Here is a 20,106-nt window from a genome sequence, read left to right on the forward strand (position 1 = left end):
TGAGTCTAGCTATTTCACTCCATATGAAGTGAGCATTAGCCAATGTGTAGTGTCAGGTCACAAGTACCTGAATGTTTACTACCGGAAACCCGCGTGAAGAAGAAAAAAAAAAGACGTGGTCAGCTGAAACCCCGATCGACGATATCAATTCTACCCTACTATTGGCGCACGGCTTCGATCGGTAACGGTGACCGCCCCACAAGGTTAAACGCTCATTTCCCGGTTTGGAATTAGGGCACAGCGGCTTAGATATCCGATTAACTCTGCAGAATATATGCCGTACACCTTGTAGAAGGCAAGTTGTGAACAATACAGAAGAGAAATAAACCAATTGATTAGGTCTATATCAATTTAAAATGCTTAGGTACAATCAAGCGTTGATCCCATAGGCGGCACATAGAGTGTTACCAACATCCCGAGATCTGTGGAAATGTGGATAAAATGCAATCCAGTATCATTGCGGAACACCAGCCCCACTGCATCGGGTCCTTTTCAGCTGGGATTGTTCGTCAGAACTAGTCTCAGCGTCTTTTCCCTCCCCCACTAGGAGAAAAATAAAATGTCCCGAGATGAGGCAAGGTGAGATACGATGCAAAGCGAGCTTCCTCGCATCTTTTTTTTTTGGTCAGCCGAGCAAATGTTGCAGATGGAGTGCCGCTTTTGAGTTTCAGTGTTCCTGGTATGCATGCCTGGAAAAGAGAAAAAGACATGCGATCGCTGATTTCGCGTATGGTGGTGTAGGCTTTTTTTTTTTTTTTTTTTTTTTTTTTTTCCATTTTTTTGTTCTGCGGGTATGAAAGTAGATTTGTGTATGTAAGTGTGTGTTTGCGTAACTAGACTTGACTCCGGGTATCCGACAATGGTCACAGACAAAAACAATTGGACAATAAACCGAAATTGAAGAGGGCAAAGGGAAGGAAATAATAACGAAAAAGCACACAAAGCGGCCGGCGCTCCGAGGCAACAAAAGCAAATAACAAAACAATCAAAGAATAATCCCGAAAAATTCTAGTGGCTCTCTCGTTCTCGTTTCTTTTTTTCGGCCCCCGCCATAGAAACGATCAAAACAGCAATAGGGAAAGGGGAGGGGGTATTATCGTATGCAGTAGTCATCTCATGAAGGGTGCATCTGGATCCAGCGCAAAATCGTAGCCAAAGACGGATCATCGTCAAGCCAGTGACCTGCCCGCAGGTCGGCAGTCCGGAGGTCAGAAACGACGTATTGGTCTGTTATTTGTGCCAGTTCCTGTACACTTAAGCATTAGCGTTCGTTCATATATATGGAGCATGGGGAAACCAACCTGGCGAAATGAATTGCTCACGGTGGCCAATTGCGCCGCATGTTGAGCCGTTGGTTGTTGACCGCGCAAGATATTTGCGCGATGAAGAGCCCATCGCTTCGCAGCCGCAATACGAAGATAGATCCGGTGTGCCTGGAAGCGGCGGGCGCTGCCATCGAGTATTACCCTGTACCAACTAGAGTCAACATTTCCCTCTCGAGTTCAAGGATTTGTAGGATGGAACACACCTCTGCAATTCCGCCCTCTCTGCTTCCTCGTTGCTGGCATTGCTTGGTACAGCAGCGGGTGTGTAATTCGACCCCATCAAAGCCTGTGCGGCTGTATGGCCCTCGCGCATAATGACATGGCCCTCTTCGAAGTACTCCTCTATTGGTGACGGGATGGTCTCTTCGCAGATGTGTAGGAGCAGAGTGCGGTAGTCGTTGATGATCTCGGCCACACGCAATGCTCGTGCTTGGTTGACTAGATGCAAAAGTGGCTTATTAGTATCTCGTGTGCGCATAGAATATACAAAGGAAAATGGAATGCTTACGTCCGTCAGCCATTGTTCCTTCTTAACAAACACCCGGGGTAGTTCGAGAGTTAGACAGGTCCTAAGATGAATACAAAGGAAGGAGGATATTGAAACAAGACAATGGCTATCAGACAAGTAAATCTATCTCCTGGGCCGAGCTAGTCAATCGCAAACTGCTTGCTCTGATGATTCTCTCACAATCGAGAGCGAACCGCTTCCTTTTAAGCTTAATTCTCGAGGCCCATATTTTGTTCATGGCTCTTTTTTATTTTTTATTCTGCAGCTGGCTTGACTGTCAGCCGTATGGCGGAGACCCTGAATAGGAAATCGATGAAAAAGGGGGGCAAAAAAGATAAAAAAGAAAAAATAAAATAAATAAAAAGTAGAAATCAACATTAACCGCGCCGGACCGTGTACCAATTGGGGATCAATTAGACCCAGCTGGGAAGTATGACAATGATGGTGGATCAGAGACACCGTTGGGTATATGCGGAATGTCCGAGCTGGGGTCTTAACACAGCTCGCTGGGTCCTCCTGTCAGGGCAGAGTATGTATCCATATGGCTGTCTGAAAATATGCGTGTGTGTCTGTGCATGAATAGTAGTATGCAGGCTTTTTGCTTCCCCGTCTTGGCTCCATATCCATTCCTTATTGTTATTTTCAGCGACTGAGGATTTTACTTCGCCTGAGATACTCGGGCAACGCGAAGAGCGAGAAAAAAAAAAGAGAAAAAGAGAAAGGAAAAGAGATCTCGGACAACAATGAAAAGTCATTAGCCGTATCCACAGTGTAGAAGATCAGCTATAACTGTCCTCAATATAGCGCGAATGTAAGGTTTAGTGATGAACCCATAGCCCCGGGCCCCGGAGCCGTTCGGTGCCAGATCTCGGAGCGCGCTTATGCACCACCACATCCTTGTGAAGAGTCATACTCGCCACATTTGGTCCCTGCTCATTAATCAAAAATAAGAATATGCATACCCGGAGAATGCAACTGGAAGGGAAAGATATGTCACATTTCTTTTTTGAATCAGTTGTTGATGTGGGGGTGTCGGGGCTGATCGTCCAATTGGGACGCTGCGTTCAGGTCAAGCCACACGCTGAGCCACACTCGCTCAACCATTTCGTGGTGATCGTGAACAATGGCAGCTGAAACGGACACTGGCTCCATGCATGTTACCTGCAGACTTTGCAGCACGATCCCTATTGCAATCTCTCGCTTGAAACAACCGGTGGCTGTCATGGCCCTATCGGTGGCGAAGTTCCCCGGTATCACAGCATCATCTTGACCCAAATCGGCAAGCAGTACCCCTGTAAAAGATATTGCATCTGGATTTGTTGGGAAGCTCAGCACAGCTTGTGATGAACCTATCATGTCGCCACTCATGTAATTGTTTAATTTTCTATATCCATACCATTTAAAATTTGTCGTCCGAGATGTATTTGCAAGGGACCGAGATCGTGCGAGAAGATGGACATTCATATACTATCATCGTCTTGGGTCTTAACAATCCATGAATAAAAGATAATCGGATGATAAAAAGAAAAATAAAACTACTCAATCCTTTTCGGCGATGGCCTGCAACCGCTCGTCAATCTCGTCCTCCGTCAAAGCCCGGAAACTAGGATCTATCCCTTCCTTGCCGTCCTTTCGTGGGCCGCCCACGATACCCAGCTCCAATTCATGCTTCTTGAAGTCCACGCTCAACACATTGCTGAGGGCTGTGATGGCCAGCTCAACGACTTCCTCCCAGTTACCATCGGCGTAGTCCTTGTTCTTCAGCTTCTTCTCCAGGTGGTTAAACGCCTCCTGTTGCTTGGGCCCGGACGCAGTCGCTTTGTATCCGACATAGTATCCAGCAGGGTCGCACTTGTAGAGTTGGGATCCCTTCTCAACATCCAAAGAGATCAGGGTCGTGGCAACACCTAGTGGACGCATGTACGCCTGAGAACAAATTGTTAATCTACTGACTCTGTCCCCCGGCATATAACTTGAGATATCAAAGAAAGACCAACCCTCTGTGTGTAGACCTGGTTGATGTTGGCCAAACGCTTTGCCAGAACATCACAAGGCATCTCATAACCAAACTTGTATCGGAACTCAGCAGCCTCTCCACGGGCACGGTCGACAGAGGCTCGGGCATCGGCAATGGAACCGGTCATAACGCAGCCGACGGAAGGCGAAATTTTGAAGACGTGTGAAACGGAATCGGGGTCGATCAATTTATCCTAGGTCATCATTCTCCATCAGTTTCGGGCCGCAAAGTAGATGTAGGTACGCGGGCGGGCAGGCTGTCTTACGGGAACTTTCTTCTGAGAGATGACCACGGCGCAGTTTTTTCCTCTGATTCCAAGGGAGGTGATATTTGACGAGGTGATAGCCTTGAACGCATATTCTAAAAACGCAGAAACGGTGTCAACAACAGAGCTCAGGTCGGAGGGGTTGAGTTCATCAACGCCGACAACAATTCATTTATCATCATCGAAAGAAGAAGTTGACGTACCGACTTGGTACAGACGACCCTGGTCCGAGAAAATCGTGATATGTCTATCGTATGCTGCTCATAGAGACACGGTCAGTTGCTGATAATGAAGTCATGGGAACTTGTCCCCAAGGGTAGCGGACGAGCATACCGGACATGATGAACGGTTTAGCTCAACAACTTATGTGAAACAAAATACCGGATAATATGGGAATGTATCAAGAAAGAGCAAACCCCAACTGTGGACAAGAGAAGATGGGGGAGAAGACGGCGATGGTGATGGTGCCAACAGACGCCGTGCCCGGGAGCTCTCCAGTAAGCTCTGCCCTGACCGCCTTCTTCTGCCACCACCGTGTATCAGATACGGTATAAGACGCTTTGTTTTCATTTCTTATTTGTTATTTTCTTTTTTCATAGGATGTTCAAATCTAATATGGATTGAATATTTTCCTGTATACTAGGGGATTCTATAGAAATAGCCTTGGTTGAGTAGGTGAATATGAATCGACGGGTATATCAAGCCTCAACTATACAACACTTCAAATCTACTCTCAGAAACAAACCACTGATGTAAATGAACAAGCACCCACTTAAGAAACTTTTGGTAAAGAAAACCCAATGTCAATGTACCAGTGCTACCAGGTTCATGGAGGCGAAACGCCAGTTTTAGCTCGCGCTTAACCGGAATCACTCGAACTAGAGCTATCAGAATCATTGTCGCTGCTGGAAGACGAGTCTTCGTCGCGTCTCGTTGTATTGGCTTTCTTCTTGCCGCCGCCGCTTTCGCTATCACTTTCGCTGTCACTTGAACTATCGCTGTCACTTTCGCTGCTGCTCGAGATATCCACAACCGCAGTTCGGCTTTTCTTTTTCTTGGTGGGAGTCTCTGACTGCTTTTCATTTTGTTGCTTTTTAGCAGACTTGCTTTTTTGTGGGGGCTTCCCGTCGTCACTGTCACTGTCGCTATCACTCGAACTGTCGCTGTCACTCTCACTGCTACTGGAGATATCAATTACAGCGGTACGGTTCTTCTTCTTCTTTTGCGCAGGAGCTTCAGCTTGTTGTTGCTCAGGCTTTCCTTTCTTCGAAGGCTTCGGTTTCTGGACGTAGACCAGTTTGCCGTTGATGGTGAACGTTATCACTTCCGCTCGTAATCTCTTCTCGAGTCTCTTGCGCATATCGCCAGTCACGTTTTGCGCTTTGTCCAAGGCGTCGATGCTATTCAAATCGCCATTGCCCAGCGATAACCCTTTCCGGAATGATTCGACAGCTTTGTAGTATTCGGCCATAGGATTCTCCTCCTTGGGTGCTTCCTCTGCATTCTCCTTCGCAATCTGTTCTTCCATTTCAGTCTTGATAATTTCTTCTGCAGATTGACTCAATCGTTGCCGGGCAGCCTCTCCCCTCAGTCCTTGAAGATATGAGAGGAGGGCAGCATTGTATTCCGTAGGTACGCGCTCCGGCTCGAGAATGTGCTTGAACAACTGAGTTTCGCGGTTCTTCTGGAATTTCCATGCGGCCCGGTTCTGATGGTAGAGGCCCAGGTATTGGAGAATGGGCGATTCGTAGATATTGGACGGGTCCGGGGGTGCTTGGTCTTGCGCTTCTTGCTGCCTCTTCTTGTCCCTCTTTTCCTTCATTCTCTTTCGCTTTTCTTCCGCGCCGGGCTTTTCCTCCGTTTGCGCATCTTCATTGTCACCATTGGACGCAGCATCTTCGCTTTCCTTCTTGTCCTCATCATCACTACCATCCTCATCCTTGGTCTCTGCAGAAAAAGAGACCTTCTTTTCCTTCTTCTGCTTCTTTTTCTTTGAAGATTCCTCGTCGGCCCCAGCGGATTCTCCCTTTTCCTCGGTCTCTTCCAATCGCCTCTTCTTTTTCTTCTCCTTTTTGTCTTCCTTCTCCGATTTCTTCACCGGCTCCTCTGCTACTTCCATATTCTTGTCATTTTGTTGCTCCGGAGTCTCTTTGGCATATTTGAGCTTGAGACCCAGTTTCTTCCACGCTGGAACGTGTGTTTCGCTCGCCATTGGTCGTTCGTAAACAGTATCTGTAGTTCTTATATTAGATTGAAAATGAAGTATAATGTTTCACTCAAATATCGCCGAAATTTCTGGCGCGTTGAATGGACGTGGTCGGGAAATGTTCCGTCGGGATAAATTTGATAGCTTTGAAAAATTTCCACGTGAGCTTATCAGCGGGTCTGATAGCGATAGCGGACTTTGTATGGCCATGCTCCGGAGTGTATTATTCAATTGGTTTTGAGCATACAAGTATTTCACGTTTTTTATCCGTTAATTCTCCTTATTCTACCATTGGGTCTTTTTGTATGTATACGAGCACGGTCTGCATTATCTCGTGTCCAGCATCTGAGAGGAATCCGCGCTCTATACTGCTTGCCCGGTACTTTTATAGACCCCCGCAATTGCACCCTCTGCAACACAGTATAGGACCAGACTATTGAAAATCACGCGGTCCAATTTCCAGACGATGGCGGTCAAGTGACAGAGTTACAAATATGCCCCGAGTCGGACTTGGTAACCTAGGATACGATGTTGTTGATCAAATGTCGGGCACCGCTCCATTTGGCTCGTAGCTTGATACCCATGTTCGTCTTCTGCAGTGTTCTGCAGTTTACCCAGCGTAAAGAACCGACTCGCAGTACCTATAGAACGAGTCATTTTGATGCCCAATATCTGTGGTAATCCTATGATCTGCCAATGAGAAGCTTGGTTATAGTCACGTGATAAACCCACGTGATATAATCGCCAAAGAGGGGCCCTTCCTCTTTTGGAAGCCCCACGACTGAGTGGCCGGGCCGGAAAAACACATGACACCGCGACGTGCGCCCGAAACCCCCAGTTTGTTGACAAAGACGGACAGCCCATTGTTTTGGATCGGCCTGAAGAGGAATTCCTCAGAAACCGTTCCTTCCACTCACGTCATTCCTATTTTATTTATTTTTTATGTTTTTTTTTTTCGCTCGTTCTTCTTCGCGCTTTAGGATTCTTCCCTTTTCTTCCCGCGACGTCACCGTTATTTTCTTCGCAGAAGCGGAAGTTTGACCCCACGCTTCCCCTATCGGTGCTTGTTAACCACCTACCTCCCTTGCAGAAAGCATTGGACTGCTACAACGCTACCGCGTACGGAAGAAATAGCAGAGGATTGGCGCATTTCTGGTTTATAGAGAGACTGGCATATCTACCGTCCCCAGCATGAGTCGTTTATTGACAGATCGGCAAGCCGACGAGCTGTGCGTATATCTACGTGTTGTTGTGAATTAACCGGGCTGGGCTGACTTGCTTCTTAGACATAAATCGATCATAGCGTACCTCTCCGCGAATAATCTACCGAACACCGCCGCAGCGCTTAGAGACGAATTAAATCTGCCGGAAGATGTGTTTGACGCAGCTACGGTGAAGAAATACGAAACATTGCTGGAGAAGAAATGGACAAGTATTGTTCGCTTACAGAAAAAGGCATGTTCACATTATAGAGCTCTGTCCATTTATTTCCACTCCAGCGATGTCTAATCAGCGTTCCGTGCGCAGATCCTGGACCTTGAGTCTCAGAAAGCGGCCCTGCAATCCGAGATTGACAACGCGACACCTGCCTCCCTCGTTAAGCGCACCCAAGACCCGACGTCTTGGCTTCCTACGCAATCCCCCCGATATTCGCTGGAATCGCACCGGAACACCATCAACTGCGTTGCTTTCCACCCAGTATTTTCCTCTATCGCATCCGGTTCTGACGATTGCATGATTAAGATCTGGGATTGGGAACTTGGAGAATTGGAGCGGACACTCAAAGGTCACACAAGGGCGGTCCTGGATGTCGACTACGGCGGTCCGCGAGGCGGTGTTATTCTGGCATCTTGCAGTTCCGACCTGTCTATTAGGCTATGGGACCCGTCAAACGAGTATCAGAATATCCGAACATTGGAAGGCCATGACCACAGCGTTAGCGCCGTCCGTTTTATACCATCCACGAACTTGCTTGTCAGCGCAAGCAGAGACCACGACTTGAGGATATGGGACGTCTCCACTGGTTACTGTGTGAAGACAATACAAGGCCACAACGGCTGGGTACGAGATGTCTGTCCGTCACCCGACGGGAATTTCCTTTTCTCAACTGGCGATGACATGACTGCTCGGCTATGGGATATTTCTGTTATGTCAAACCCGGAGAACAAGCTGGTTATGTTTGGCCACGAGCACGTCATTGAATGTTGTACATTGGCTCCTCATACCGCGTATCAATACCTTGCGCCCCTGGCGGGAATGAAGGATCACTCGTCCTCCAAGAGCACCGCAGAATTCATGGCGACTGGATCGCGTGACAAGACGATTAAACTTTGGGACTCACGCGGGAATTGCATCAAGACCCTAGTAGGACATGACAACTGGGTACGGGCAATTGGATTCCATCCTGGTGGCAAATATCTCCTCTCCGTGTCAGACGACAGGTCACTGCGATGCTGGGACTTAAGCCAAGAAGGGCGGTGCGTGAAGACGCTTGCGGAGGCCCACGAACGTTTCATCACATGTCTGAGATGGGCACCAGGCATCGTCAAGGATCCTGCTGCCAACGCTACGGCGAATGACAAGAACGCGAAGAACAAGGCAAACTTCCCCGACGTGCAAGTCCGCTGCGTTATCGCCACGGGCGGCGTGGATTGGAAGTTGAAAATCTTTGCAAACTGAGCGACGCAGTAGATACGATTCTGGGCCAAAAGCGAAAACAACAAAAAAGACATATTTCGAAAATTGGACGCACACGCAGACGCGGCTACTCTTGTAGACCGTAGGGGACGTTATGCATGCAGCTGAATTACGATGTCACAATGGAATCAACTACCATTGTCATGGGCTCTGAACCTGAACTCTCATCCACCATTACGACTCGCGTCACTATCTTCGATAAAGCACTCCAATCGATTGCTATAGCAGGGGATCATGCCCACCGTCGTCCCGACCCCGACCGTTTCATTGCGAAAACACGCAGCCCTACGGCTTATACTAAGGGAAGCAGGACAAACAAATGAGAAGGCCACTTTGGCCAGGCAGGAATAGCAGTGATGGACTTGATGATATGGAAATGAGTGCAGGCAGGCCCTCCCTCATGACTTATGAATTAATGGGTAGATACGCCTTTTTCCTATGCTGTCTGTTGTCCTTTCAGCCAGGAGTTTGGGCTCGATTCATGGTTATCGAGGATTTGTTTTGTGTTGTATGCATTGCATTAGGGATGGTATTAGCATCTATTTTGTTAATTGAAGGTGAATAATTATTATGCCATGTTATCCGTCATGAAAAGATTCATATAATTCATATTTTGAAAGCTCATAATTTATGTACGTGCGTATCCTCAAAATTATGCAGGCGCACCCTCCCCACCGGCTGTACTAGCCCCAGCACTCCTACCACCATTACCATTACCAGCAGCAGCAGCATTAGCAGCCGCCGCCCTGCGTCTCGACCTCTCCTTCTCCTTCTCTTTCTCTCTCGAACTCGATGTCGGAACACGTCTCCTCCTAACCGGTTCATAAACATCATTAAAGTTCATCACGACACCCAAAAATCGCATATCAACATCCGGCTGATACGCAAGGTCACCAAGGAGAATGTTCAGCCTTGAGCGGAACTCCGCGCTTAAGTCTGTAAGTCTCCCCCGCAGAGAGGGTAGCATGTGGTCGTCCGACCCCGTGTCGGGGTTGTTATTGTCAGCTGTGGAGCGACGGGAAGAAAAGATCGAGTCATGTTCGGAAACGCCCCAGCGGCCCTGAGCAGTACGGTTCTCGATTTTCGCGCTAAGTTCCTGTCGACGGGTGAATTCCGCCACGGAGAAAGAGTACAGGCCGTCGACGACGTCTTTGTAGGCGAGCATGATTTTGAGGATTGAGTGGAGTTGCGTAAGGAAGCCCTCCTCTTTTCCTGTTGAGGGGTCCTTCTTGAGTGATGATGTTGAGCCTAAGAGGCCCTTGTGTGTGATTGAATTGAGGTAATTGGTGTGTGCTTCGATGAGGTCGTCGAGTGTGCATCCGGGCTTGGATATCGCGGTCTGCAGTTGGTCCCAGCTTGCCTCGATGACTTCAAAGAGGATGTAGTATTGTAGTTGGTTGACGAAGTGGATCATTTCTGCCATTGCGCAGCGCGCGCGTTTCCAGTCGGCCCCGACTTTGTCGTCTACGGCGCCGAGGACCCCGCGTGCGCCGGTCATGCAACGGCGCCAGATGCTCCCGAGTGCGAACTCGACGCGCTTCACGCGCCAGAGGAAGTTGAAGACTTTGAGGTATTGCGTTGAGCCCCAGGGGGTGATGACGACGTCAACGGGGGCGTCGATTTTGTATTCGAGGGTGAAGCAGTCCCAGCCGATTTCGCCGTGGCTGAGCTCGAGCATGCGGGCGTCGAGGCGGCGGAGGACGTCAGGGGAGTCGTACTGGGCGTTTGAGGCGCGGATGGCATGTTCGAGTTGCGCGGTTAGGTTATGGCGGTATTGGGAGTTTGCTGGGCGGTCGAGGTTGGAGGCTAGAGATTCCATGAGGAGGGCGATGAAGTCGCCTTGGCCTAAGAGGAGGTATTTCTTGAGAGCGTGGAGGTGGTCAAAAAGTTTGAATTTCTCGTCCATGAGGCGGATTAGACGCGCCATGGTTGTTTTGTAGGCTTCGTCGATGGAGGTCTCGAGACTGGCTGTGTCGCCGTAACGCAGCTCTTTGGAGGTTTCTTTTGAATATGCCTCGACCCAGCCTGAGTCGCCGCAGCCGTAGCGAATGAAATTTAGGGACTTTCCAATTAGGAAGACCTTTTTGGCGAATTCCTGCGTGATGATTGATGGCACCATGCTGTCGTCCAGTTTGTACTTGTCCTCCCAGACGCTGGTTGCAATGCGTCTCGGATCCGTGCTTGGTCGGAACTCTGGCTCCACGACAAGGAACTCCTGGAATGGATCTGATAACTCACCATCGTAGATCCAGTGCCGGAGCATCTCATAGAATGGACGCGTGATGTGTGCCAATAATTTCTCCGCAAAGGCACAGACGAACGGGTCACCATGTGATGTCGAAAAACCGTGGATCAAAGATATTAATTGACCACCCTTTTTGCCTACAGCATGTTAGCCCATACGTTATACAGTCATATTTAAAGAGAACTTACTCTGAGCTTCCTCGACAATCAAGCTCATTAACCGCAAAGCCATTGTGGCATCCCTCGTCCAAACCACACATCGTTTCAGAGTCACCCCTCCCTTGAGCACACTTCTAGATTCGCTGTCATCGGTATTGCTAGGAATGAATAGTACTCGACGGATTTCGCCTTCCAACGTTGCTACCAAGCCCAGGTATGACCGAAGTTCCTGAGAAAGAGCAGCACGTAGACTCTGGCTTACCAAGCCCCCATCCGAGCTATCCACAAAGCTCGACAGACCTCTGTACAACAAGCACGGCTCAGCCAGGGAATTGAGCAGTGATACCATGGGAATCGGTAGTGTTTGAGGTAATTTCAAGGTAGACGATGACGAGAACTCAAGATTCGAAGACGACAAACCCTGCAAATTGTACGGCAGGTCCCTCAGCAGTCCCTGCTCCGGCGGTTTCACAAGTTTCTGCCGCTCTTCCGTCGATGGCTGCAAGACGGGCCTCTGCTCCTCCATCGGGGACTCTCTCGGCCCTGTATTCGCACGAGAACGAGCCGGCCGCGGTTGTGGCTGCGGCTCCCTTACCTTCTCATACTCGTCACCATCACGCTCATGCTCCTGCCTTCGCAATGAACCATGTCTCTCTAGCCTCGTCGACGGCACCGGCGCCCTCTGCGACGCAGAAGAGCTAACCGCCGGTCCCTCCTCATCCGAATGATGTCTCCCCCTCTGCAGCATACTCTGCAAATTCCCCTCCTCCATCAGAGGACTTCGATTCCCTTCCTCCTCCATCCCCAACATCTCCTCATTCACAGGCTCCTCGTCCCCGGACAATTGATACAGAAGAAACAGAATCGCCCATTTTTGCGACAACACTGGCTGCGTCAACAACCGCGAGTAAAGGTTCGAAAACCTGACCGCCTTATCGGGACTCGCATTCTCCCTCAACAACTTCCGCTTAATCAAATCAGACGCGTTATTTATGTTCTCCCCCGCAAGACTGCCCCGGCGATGGATCCCATATCCCGTGGGGCCGATAGGCGAATTCAGATCGTTGTTGGTGGGTGTTGTTGTATGCGCGTCGACGACGTGCCATGCTCGTTGGAGATTTTCGTGGTGGCGGCGTTCTTCGGCGGCGGCGAGGAGGTCTTCAGGGTCCTGGGAGTAGGATGCTTCGGGGGAAAGGTCGGAGAGGTTTAGAGGGGGTGTTAGGGAGTCAATTAATTGGGAGAGGGCGTCGTCGATGCGCCGTGGGCGGGCTGGATGTCGGGAGGACATTGTCGCAGTGATTTTCCCACTCGAATTGGGCTCGTTGATATAAAGTTATAGTAAGGTCGTGACTTGTAAGCACGTGCACAGGCTGTGCAGATTGATCTCAGCTATCTAAGCAATTGAATCTGGAGTATCTCAGTGAGAGTAGGCGGAGAACGACGTTCACCCGGATCTCTTGCGTGGAAACAAATCGCGAATTGGTCTATCGAAAGGGAGCATCTCGTCCCACACCCTTTACAATAATATTAGTGATCTCGAATACACAAGCCTTGATCGAGTCGTCAATGACCGCGTTCTGCAGGGACGTGTTGGTCGTCTGTGTGCGGAACGGGATGTTTGTGGTGTTTGTTTTTAAAAGTGCCAAGTCTTTTTGAGGCTTATCGCTTATCGCCGAGATCTATACAAAGACACATAGTATGAAGTCGAAAGTCAATCGAAGAGTACTAGTAATGGTATTGGACAAGTCGATAATATAGAAAACAGACATTAAACCACCATTGTACGCCACCCGAAAACACATAAAGTAAAAAATAAGCACGGAATCAGTGCCCTGCGAATATTGAACAGGCGAACGGAATTCCCAAAGCCAGGGGAAGCAAAGAAAAGGGAAAAAGAGAAAGTACACAATACTACATCGCCCTGGTCTCATGTGAGTCACGGCCAATGCCGCTCAAGGCCAAAGGCTCAAAGAAAAGAAAGCCAGAAGAAAGAAAAAACACCACATAAAGCAAGAAAAAGCAACCTGAAGTTTGTACGCCGGATTTACACGCCATTCGGTGACTTGCATCCGTGTCACCTCGACTGATTTCAGCCCGTTCACTTTTGAAAGTTCGTATACATCATTAACACCTGTCCATGCCAAATAGGTCCCGTGAAAGAAAAAGCTCGCAGCCGAAAATAAAGAAGCCTGAGAAAAGAAGGCAAGGAATACCTAACCCCGGGGTAAGAAAGATAGCCGCCCTGTCGGCTGATGCGCGCTGAGAAGCAAATAGCTGGATTCAGAAGGATGGGAAAAGGATTATCGAAAGCGGCCCAGGCATCATTTGACCGCCATCAAGCGCTGATTATATATTACCGTCGAATGCTCTGAGGCATCGGCGCGCCGGGTGGCATGCCCATGTTGTTGGGGATATTATATGGATGCGGTTCGTATCCAGATGATATGCCGTTCATCATGAGAGGGCCAATGCCTTGTGCTTGCGAGACAGGGCAGTCCTTGTGAGCCAACAGGAGAGTCTTGAGGTTGACAATTTCCTCGCGCAGTTGGGTAACAGTGGCAGTAAGGGCGTCATTCTCAGTGGTGAAAAGTTCAACCTTGTTCTGGAGGTTGGCTAACCATTGCTTCTTTCGCTGTCGGCATTTGAGAGCCGCAACTCTTAAAGATGGCTAGTTAGCAAACTAAATCGCGACAGTAAAAAAAAATAACACCTGGATCTTACCGGTTACGTTCAAGGAAGTTGCGTCGCTTCTCTTCATCAGTCATCTTCTTGGGATCCATCTGACCTCTGGGTTTCTCATCGTCTTCATCGGATTCATCCGACAGAGGCTCCAGGCTAGCACTGGCCTTGGGCTTCTTGTTAGGACCCTTGGCCGGCGAGTCTTCCGCTTTCCGCCGGTTGCCGGCTGCATTCGAAGCCCGCGTGTTCGCACCCTTCTTACCCTTGCCTCTGGTAGCTGGTTTGGTCGGCTCACTCTGTAGATCAGATGCGTCGCTCATCTCACGACCATTGTTCGCGGCAGCGCCATTCGCATGCTGCGACGCTCGTCGGGTGTTCGGACCCGCGTCGCGTTGGTCGTTCTGCATAGTTTGTGGGGGTATTGAAGGCTGATTCGTGGGTTGGAACTGATTCTGCTGGCCTCCTTTAGCCAGCATGAAGAGTCCGTTGGCCGCGTCAGCCGCATCGTGGTGCGTGAATGGATCAACCACGGCGGGCTGAGAGTTCTCCTTGACATCCATGGCCGTCGTTTGGGTTTCTTGCTGGGGCTCGGTTGTTGGGTTGGAGGTAGGTGCGTTGATTCCGTTCTTCTTGGCGGCGTTGAGGGCAGTGCGATGGAACTCGATGGTCGAGGGAGTAGCGCCACCACTCTGCAATTGCTGGAAGATGGCTTGAGAATTGGGACTTGGGGCGGGGAACATGGAGCCGCCACCACCGGGGGTCAGACCGGTACGCAGAGACGATTCGTTAGGAGTAGGAAAGCCTCTGCCAATATTATCAAAGTAATCGTTCGAAGGAGTCGGACCCGCGAGCATGGCAGGACTCAAGGGACCAGAACGCAATGAGTTAGTCCAATTATAGCCGCTGGTCGAACCGGTGGTGGGCAAGGCTGGGGAGGTAAGAGCGGCGACGGGAGGAAGCAACGACTTGCCGGGGGTCTCATTGGATGCACCGGCACCTCCAGCACCGCCGTTATTACCGCTGAAAGATTGCTCGAACGGGTTGGGTTCGAGCGAGAAGGGGTTGTGAACCGAGTTGAAGTAGTCGGGAGTGTCTGTAGCCGTTGGTCGAGGGGGGGGCGCCAATGAGTTTTGCGATTCTACATCTGGCTTCTGATCTTTGCTGTCTGAGGATTGCGCTCTGGAGTCTGAAGGCCAGTCAGTAAGGAAGCTACAAGGTAGTTGGTGAGGCAACAACAGTAGAGATGACGAGATAGTGGTTCAATCGCGTTGTTGTTTCGCGACATGGTGGGTAGAGGAGTACAAAACAGCAGTCAGCCGTCGATGCCGTCAGATGTGAGGTCATCCCGAGAAGGATGAACACATGGTCCGACACCGTGGCGGACGACCAGCAGCAAGATATATAAGAAGGGGAGAATGTCTTTCAAGTGGCAATGCAAGATAATCGACCTCGACTCACCTTCCGGTTTCAAAACGTCGTTTTTCGAGTCCATGGGGGAATTACTAGTGTCGGCTAAGCTGGTCGAAACTGTCGGGGCGACAGCAGCAGACATGATGCGCTGTAACAAAGTCGCGATACCGTAGAGAAAAGTACTTTAGAATCGTAGAGATATTCGAGGGCCGCAGGCGACCCCAACGGGAAAGCGAGTGGACAGGGTGGCAATGGAACAAGAAGTACCGCGCTGTAATAAAAAAAAATAAAAAAAAAATAAAATAAAAAAAACAAAAAAGGGACAATAAAAATCAGTCGAACCAAGCGCGTGTTTTTTTAGTATTGGAGTATGTTTAGTGGTGGTGGAGGATGATGATGGCAGATGATGATGCTAGAGGAGCCGGTGATGAAAGACGAGCGAAGATGATTTCACACAGAAAACGGGCAATAGAGCGAAAAAGTGTGAAGGAGAGAGAAAGAAGAATTGAAAGTGACGTAGTCGGGTTGGACCAGGAGGACGTATTAAATTTAGGGGGGGCCTCCCGAAAGAGGAGGCGGTCGGAGGTCGTGAGCTAAGCAGGTTTGTCGTATTTTTGGTATTTCTGGTATTTCTGGTTTTTTCTGGTCACGCTGTAACCCTGGTTTTTTGTCTGAGGAACCATGCGAATCTATTCATCTTCTCCTATGGTTCTGAGAATTCCTTTTGTTGTGGCTATACTACTTTCCTCGATCCTTGACTACTGACCACCGTACGGAAAACTTCCGGCAAAATACATGCTCTTATAATCAGAGGCAAAGAAAATTCCTTACACGCGAACCTGGAGACTGTGGGCCTCGGTAGTACCTGGCAGCCAATTATGACTAGTCTGACATGGAACGATGGTGGGGACTGGCCCGGTAACCCAATCAGCAGCCAATAGTCTTTTCCTGGTCGAAATTCGTGATCCACGGTCGAACCACAGCTGTCTTCTGTAACATGGTCTAAAATGAAAAGAAAGATAGCATAATTTCCCTCTATTCCCTCTATAATCGATACATGGTCCCCTATACACAGACTCAATACTTGGCTGATAACAAAGACGAAGAAATGCAAAATATGCGCAAGAGGGGGGGCAGGATGAGGTCACGGTGACGACGGCAGGAATTTTGCCGGGTGTCGGACCAGCCGGGTGGCCATGGACCCACTATATTCAACCACTCACAATCCGGTATCCAACCCAACCACCTGAGGTGTCAGTGTACACTGCTACTATGGCCATTCACTGTGCTGTATTATGGTCAATGCTTGAGACTATCCTCTGTCTATATAAGAGTTATCTTTAGGAGAATCCTCACCACCCACAGGATCACTATGGACTGTGTATTCCCCTGGTAGCACGGTATATTTTCTGCCATGGTAATACATACAACTTGCCTTGATTGGATGTAGGTGATGACGCAATTCCATGCTACCCGTGGATGTGTGTCACGTGTTATGCATATCTTCAGGATTTGGTTGGCTGGTCGCCACCGCTGCAAGTCTGGATTCTTAGGAGAATATTCGGATAACGGCTGGTGGAGGAACGGAATGCTGGATATCTGGAGAATGCATAACCGGAGTGCTGTGAATAAGTTGATATCTGGGCACGATGAACGCGTATCAAGCTCAGACAATTCCTTGGATCTTCGCATGACTCGATGCAAGGAACATGGATTCATCGCTGGATCCTGGGCTTGATATTGCTCAGAATGTAATTGTAAACATGACCTATTCATGCGAGTTATATCAATCTCCAGACCGCCGGGACAGGTACGATACTTGAATACGTCAACCACAAGTACCGCACTGCGCGACTAAACATTGTCCAGAACGATTTGAATCATATATTGAGTATCGCAAAGTAAACAGTACTGCTGTTATGTATTGTCAATACTTCATTCCATGGTATCTATCTACGACCCCCGATAAGTTGAATAACTCCAAGGCCCCAACAACACCGGAACATGATAATGCCTCCATCCCCCCTCCCCCTCCATCCCCCGTCCCTTGACCACAAATTTCACCTCCACCTCCGGCCAGAAGCTCTCCAGGCCCTGTGCCGCATACCAAGGCCCCGTCTCAAACCGCACAGACCAACTGGTCTTGCTGTCATCGGCCGGTAGGGCGGCGAGGAACTCGGGGACGCTCGTCGATCCGGTGGACGATGCGGATGTCCAGCGCTTGACTCGTCCGTCCGCGTCAGTGGTTGCGTAGTATGTAAGGATGGGTTTGTAGCTGTTGCTGCTGGTGGCGGAATTTGAAAGTAGGCTTAGGGTCACGGGGAGGTTGGCAGCGGGTGTGCCTGTCAAGGTGTTGAGGGCGTGACAGGTTATGGGATCGCGAGCCATTGTGCGTAGTCTGAGGGGTGGGTGTGTTGTCGGCGGAGGTGCTGTCGTTGTTGCTGGAGGTTGACCGTGGCCTAGTTGGTTTTGATAGAGCGCGAGACGCTCCGTGGTTCTATTCACTCGGTCACTAGGTGGAGGAGGTGGCTTGTTTAAGTCCATCAAGTAGGACAAGATGATGAAGAAAGATAAAGAACGGATAAGGGGAAGACGAGCTAGATAAGGATTGTAAAGAAGGTGAAAAGATACGGTGGTCTGCAGAGGAATCTACCACTGGCTGACCACCTGTCATGCAGTCTGTCTCATCGGAGGACACCGACATCCATACTGTGGTATCTTTTAGCGGGGTACTTCTGCATCTTGGCTGTAGTGTTTCATTAATCTAGATCAGTGGAAGTCTATAACAGAGCTTGATACAGGTGTAAAGCTATCCAGTACAGAGTACTCTGTATATTATCGGGCATACTACGTGGATCATTAAAGTGATATATTTGAGTGATCATAGCTGCCGATTATCTGGCAGCCTCAGGCATAAGTCTCCGTACGTTGCGCCCGTTAGTTTATGCTGTCATCCACCGTCAGACGTCTAACTGCTTTATCCCAAAAGTGCTTTAGAACATTTTGCTGCTTGAATATTCGCACCCTGCCTTTTCTTGGTGTAGCCTAGCGTGTTGCTTGCACTTCCGGAATCTTCGACCACCGCAGATCAAAAGAAAAAGTTGCCTGCGGGGAACTATTGCCTACACCAAAGCAGCTACGTGGTAACCACTTTACACCTACTACCACTTCCTCCCAATCTACTCGCATTTTGAAAGACGAACTCTGCAAACCAATCACCATGTCATCCGCTGTCGTGCAAAACGATGACCTTAACATGGAGCCCACCCTCCAGCCGCTTCTCGACCAAAAAACCCTCCGCTGGGTATTCGTCGGTGGTAAAGGTGGTGTCGGAAAGACGACAACTTCCTGTTCTCTCGCGATCCAGCTCGCCAAAGCCCGCAAGTCCGTTCTGCTCATCTCGACCGACCCCGCGCACAACCTGAGTGATGCCTTTGGTCAAAAGTTTGGCAAGGAGGCCCGGCTTGTCGATGGATTTGACAACCTCAGTGCTATGGAGATTGACCCCAATGGGAGTCTGCAGGATTTGTTGGCCAATGGGGAGCAGCAGGGTGATGACCCCATGGCTGGATTCGGTGTTGGGAATATGATGCAGGATTTAGCTTTCAGTGTATGTTTCGTTGCTTTTGGAGATATTGACGTGCGTGTTTTGCTAACTGATTTTAGATCCCTGGCGTCGATGAAGCCATGTCGTTCGCAGAAGTCCTGAAGCAAGTCAAGTCCCTCTCCTATGAGGTTATTGTCTTCGATACCGCCCCAACCGGTCACACCCTCCGATTCCTCCAATTCCCCACCGTGCTCGAAAAGGCCCTGGGCAAGCTCTCGCAGCTGTCGTCGCAGTTTGGTCCGATGTTGAACTCGATTCTCGGGGCCCGTGGTGGCCTCCCCGGAGGACAGAACATGGATGAACTCATGGGCAAGATGGAATCTCTGCGGGAAACAATTGGCGAGGTCAACACCCAGTTCAAGAACCCTGATCTGACCACCTTCGTTTGCGTCTGCATTGCCGAATTCTTGTCTCTCTATGAAACTGAGCGTATGATCCAAGAATTGACGAGCTACGGCATCGACACGCATTCCATTGTCGTCAACCAATTGTTGTTCCCCAAGAAAGAGAACGACTGCGAGCAATGCAATGCTCGGAGAAAGATGCAGCAGAAGTACCTCGAGCAGATCGAGGACCTCTACGAGGACTTCAACGTCGTTCGCATGCCGTTGTTAGTCGAGGAAGTTCGAGGAAAGGAGAAGCTGGAAAAGTAAGTTTTCCTCGTGGTTCGACTTGATTGTGTTGACTAACTGTTCCACAGCTTCAGCGAATTGCTCACGCACCCGTACGCTCCTCCGCAGTAAACGATATCTCTCGGAATAACTGCGATCTAAGACGTTGAATATACTATTATTTTGGGATGAGTTATGAAGAGAAGAGAATATAATACATGAAGCGTTGCTGATACCTAATGCTCTTATTTTGGTTCTTTCTTATTACCGCTGATTCTTGCCATAATATTATCGTGTAGAAATACCATCGGCACTTGCTTTACTTTCTTATCATTGTCAGGCCTGCATACCAGAGGATCACTCTTGACGCCGCAGTTT

General features: G+C 49.3%; 9 protein-coding genes across 9 annotated transcripts; 3 read left to right on the top strand and 6 right to left on the bottom strand.

The window, feature by feature from the left end:
* Positions 1 to 945: 945 nt before the first annotated feature.
* Positions 946 to 2,064, bottom strand: EURHEDRAFT_81380 (uncharacterized protein). The gene is made up of 4 exons (XM_040787659.1): positions 1,834 to 2,064; positions 1,529 to 1,763; positions 1,302 to 1,467; positions 946 to 1,246 (listed from the first exon to the last, which is right to left on the bottom strand). Exons 1-4 carry the CDS (start codon positions 1,844 to 1,846, stop codon positions 1,115 to 1,117), a joined length of 546 nt encoding a protein of 181 aa, XP_040638331.1. The 5' UTR covers positions 1,847 to 2,064; the 3' UTR covers positions 946 to 1,114.
* A 652-nt stretch (positions 2,065 to 2,716) lies between these two features.
* Positions 2,717 to 3,499, bottom strand: EURHEDRAFT_81404 (uncharacterized protein). The gene has a single exon (XM_040787660.1). It carries the CDS (start codon positions 3,295 to 3,297, stop codon positions 2,845 to 2,847), a length of 453 nt encoding a protein of 150 aa, XP_040638332.1. The 5' UTR covers positions 3,298 to 3,499; the 3' UTR covers positions 2,717 to 2,844.
* prs2 (proteasome core particle subunit alpha 1) lies at positions 3,044 to 6,442 on the bottom strand. Its single transcript, XM_040787184.1, has 5 exons — positions 4,980 to 6,442; positions 4,319 to 4,372; positions 4,116 to 4,210; positions 3,831 to 4,043; positions 3,044 to 3,759 (listed from the first exon to the last, which is right to left on the bottom strand). Exons 1-5 carry the CDS (start codon positions 6,325 to 6,327, stop codon positions 3,373 to 3,375), a joined length of 2,097 nt encoding a protein of 698 aa, XP_040638333.1. The 5' UTR covers positions 6,328 to 6,442; the 3' UTR covers positions 3,044 to 3,372.
* Positions 6,443 to 7,171: 729 nt separating this feature from the next.
* EURHEDRAFT_501541 (WD40 repeat domain-containing protein) lies at positions 7,172 to 9,000 on the top strand (the record flags this gene model as incomplete). The annotated part of the gene is made up of 3 exons (XM_040785762.1): positions 7,172 to 7,550; positions 7,608 to 7,780; positions 7,835 to 9,000. Exons 1-3 carry the CDS (start codon positions 7,513 to 7,515, stop codon positions 8,998 to 9,000), a joined length of 1,377 nt encoding a protein of 458 aa, XP_040638334.1. The 5' UTR covers positions 7,172 to 7,512.
* A 169-nt stretch (positions 9,001 to 9,169) lies between these two features.
* EURHEDRAFT_81442 (uncharacterized protein) lies at positions 9,170 to 9,627 on the top strand. Its single transcript, XM_040787661.1, has one exon. It carries the CDS (start codon positions 9,338 to 9,340, stop codon positions 9,581 to 9,583), a length of 246 nt encoding a protein of 81 aa, XP_040638335.1. The 5' UTR covers positions 9,170 to 9,337; the 3' UTR covers positions 9,584 to 9,627.
* On the bottom strand, positions 9,601 to 13,011 carry EURHEDRAFT_479964 (tubulin gamma complex associated family protein). The gene is made up of 2 exons (XM_040785477.1): positions 11,452 to 13,011; positions 9,601 to 11,400 (listed from the first exon to the last, which is right to left on the bottom strand). Exons 1-2 carry the CDS (start codon positions 12,707 to 12,709, stop codon positions 9,671 to 9,673), a joined length of 2,988 nt encoding a protein of 995 aa, XP_040638336.1. The 5' UTR covers positions 12,710 to 13,011; the 3' UTR covers positions 9,601 to 9,670.
* A 552-nt stretch (positions 13,012 to 13,563) lies between these two features.
* Positions 13,564 to 15,776, bottom strand: atfA (bZIP transcription factor atfA). Its single transcript, XM_040787662.1, has 3 exons — positions 15,559 to 15,776; positions 14,143 to 15,286; positions 13,564 to 14,078 (listed from the first exon to the last, which is right to left on the bottom strand). Exons 1-3 carry the CDS (start codon positions 15,650 to 15,652, stop codon positions 13,775 to 13,777), a joined length of 1,542 nt encoding a protein of 513 aa, XP_040638337.1. The 5' UTR covers positions 15,653 to 15,776; the 3' UTR covers positions 13,564 to 13,774.
* Positions 15,777 to 17,084: 1,308 nt separating this feature from the next.
* EURHEDRAFT_413007 (hydroxyisourate hydrolase) lies at positions 17,085 to 18,232 on the bottom strand. Its single transcript, XM_040782061.1, has one exon. It carries the CDS (start codon positions 18,052 to 18,054, stop codon positions 17,464 to 17,466), a length of 591 nt encoding a protein of 196 aa, XP_040638338.1. The 5' UTR covers positions 18,055 to 18,232; the 3' UTR covers positions 17,085 to 17,463.
* Positions 18,233 to 18,730: 498 nt separating this feature from the next.
* On the top strand, positions 18,731 to 19,860 carry EURHEDRAFT_457021 (ArsA family ATPase; the record flags this gene model as incomplete). Its single annotated transcript, XM_040784395.1, has 3 exons — positions 18,731 to 19,120; positions 19,177 to 19,766; positions 19,818 to 19,860. The coding sequence occupies 3 exons, from the start codon at positions 18,731 to 18,733 to the stop codon at positions 19,858 to 19,860; spliced, it is 1,023 nt and encodes a 340-aa protein (XP_040638339.1).
* Positions 19,861 to 20,106: the final 246 nt, after the last annotated feature.

Source organism: Aspergillus ruber (genome assembly GCF_000600275.1).
Source record: "Aspergillus ruber CBS 135680 unplaced genomic scaffold scaffold00015, whole genome shotgun sequence".
Lineage (NCBI taxonomy): Eukaryota > Fungi > Ascomycota > Eurotiomycetes > Eurotiales > Aspergillaceae > Aspergillus > Aspergillus ruber.

Coding starts and splice junctions, on each gene's coding strand:
- EURHEDRAFT_81380 (XM_040787659.1), bottom strand. Junction 1,468..1,528: donor GAGAGGGCGGAATTGCAGAG/GTGTGTTCCATC, acceptor TAGTTGGTACAG/GGTAATACTCGATGGCAGCG. Junction 1,247..1,301: donor TGAGCAATTCATTTCGCCAG/GTTGGTTTCCCC, acceptor TTAAGTGTACAG/GAACTGGCACAAATAACAGA.
- EURHEDRAFT_413007 (XM_040782061.1), bottom strand. CDS start 18,054: ATGGACTTAAACAAGCCACCTCCTCCACCTAGTGACCGAGTGAATAGA.
- EURHEDRAFT_81442 (XM_040787661.1), top strand. CDS start 9,338: ATGAGAAGGCCACTTTGGCCAGGCAGGAATAGCAGTGATGGACTTGAT.
- EURHEDRAFT_479964 (XM_040785477.1), bottom strand. CDS start 12,709: ATGTCCTCCCGACATCCAGCCCGCCCACGGCGCATCGACGACGCCCTC. Junction 11,401..11,451: donor GATTGTCGAGGAAGCTCAGA/GTAAGTTCTCTT, acceptor AACATGCTGTAG/GCAAAAAGGGTGGTCAATTA.
- atfA (XM_040787662.1), bottom strand. CDS start 15,652: ATGTCTGCTGCTGTCGCCCCGACAGTTTCGACCAGCTTAGCCGACACT. Junction 15,287..15,558: donor CGACGTTTTGAAACCGGAAG/GTGAGTCGAGGT, acceptor ACTGGCCTTCAG/ACTCCAGAGCGCAATCCTCA. Junction 14,079..14,142: donor AACTTCCTTGAACGTAACCG/GTAAGATCCAGG, acceptor GCCATCTTTAAG/AGTTGCGGCTCTCAAATGCC.
- prs2 (XM_040787184.1), bottom strand. CDS start 6,327: ATGGCGAGCGAAACACACGTTCCAGCGTGGAAGAAACTGGGTCTCAAG. Junction 4,044..4,115: donor TCTCTCAGAAGAAAGTTCCC/GTAAGACAGCCT, acceptor ATGATGACCTAG/GATAAATTGATCGACCCCGA. Junction 3,760..3,830: donor ACCAGGTCTACACACAGAGG/GTTGGTCTTTCT, acceptor ATTTGTTCTCAG/GCGTACATGCGTCCACTAGG.
- EURHEDRAFT_81404 (XM_040787660.1), bottom strand. CDS start 3,297: ATGAATGTCCATCTTCTCGCACGATCTCGGTCCCTTGCAAATACATCT.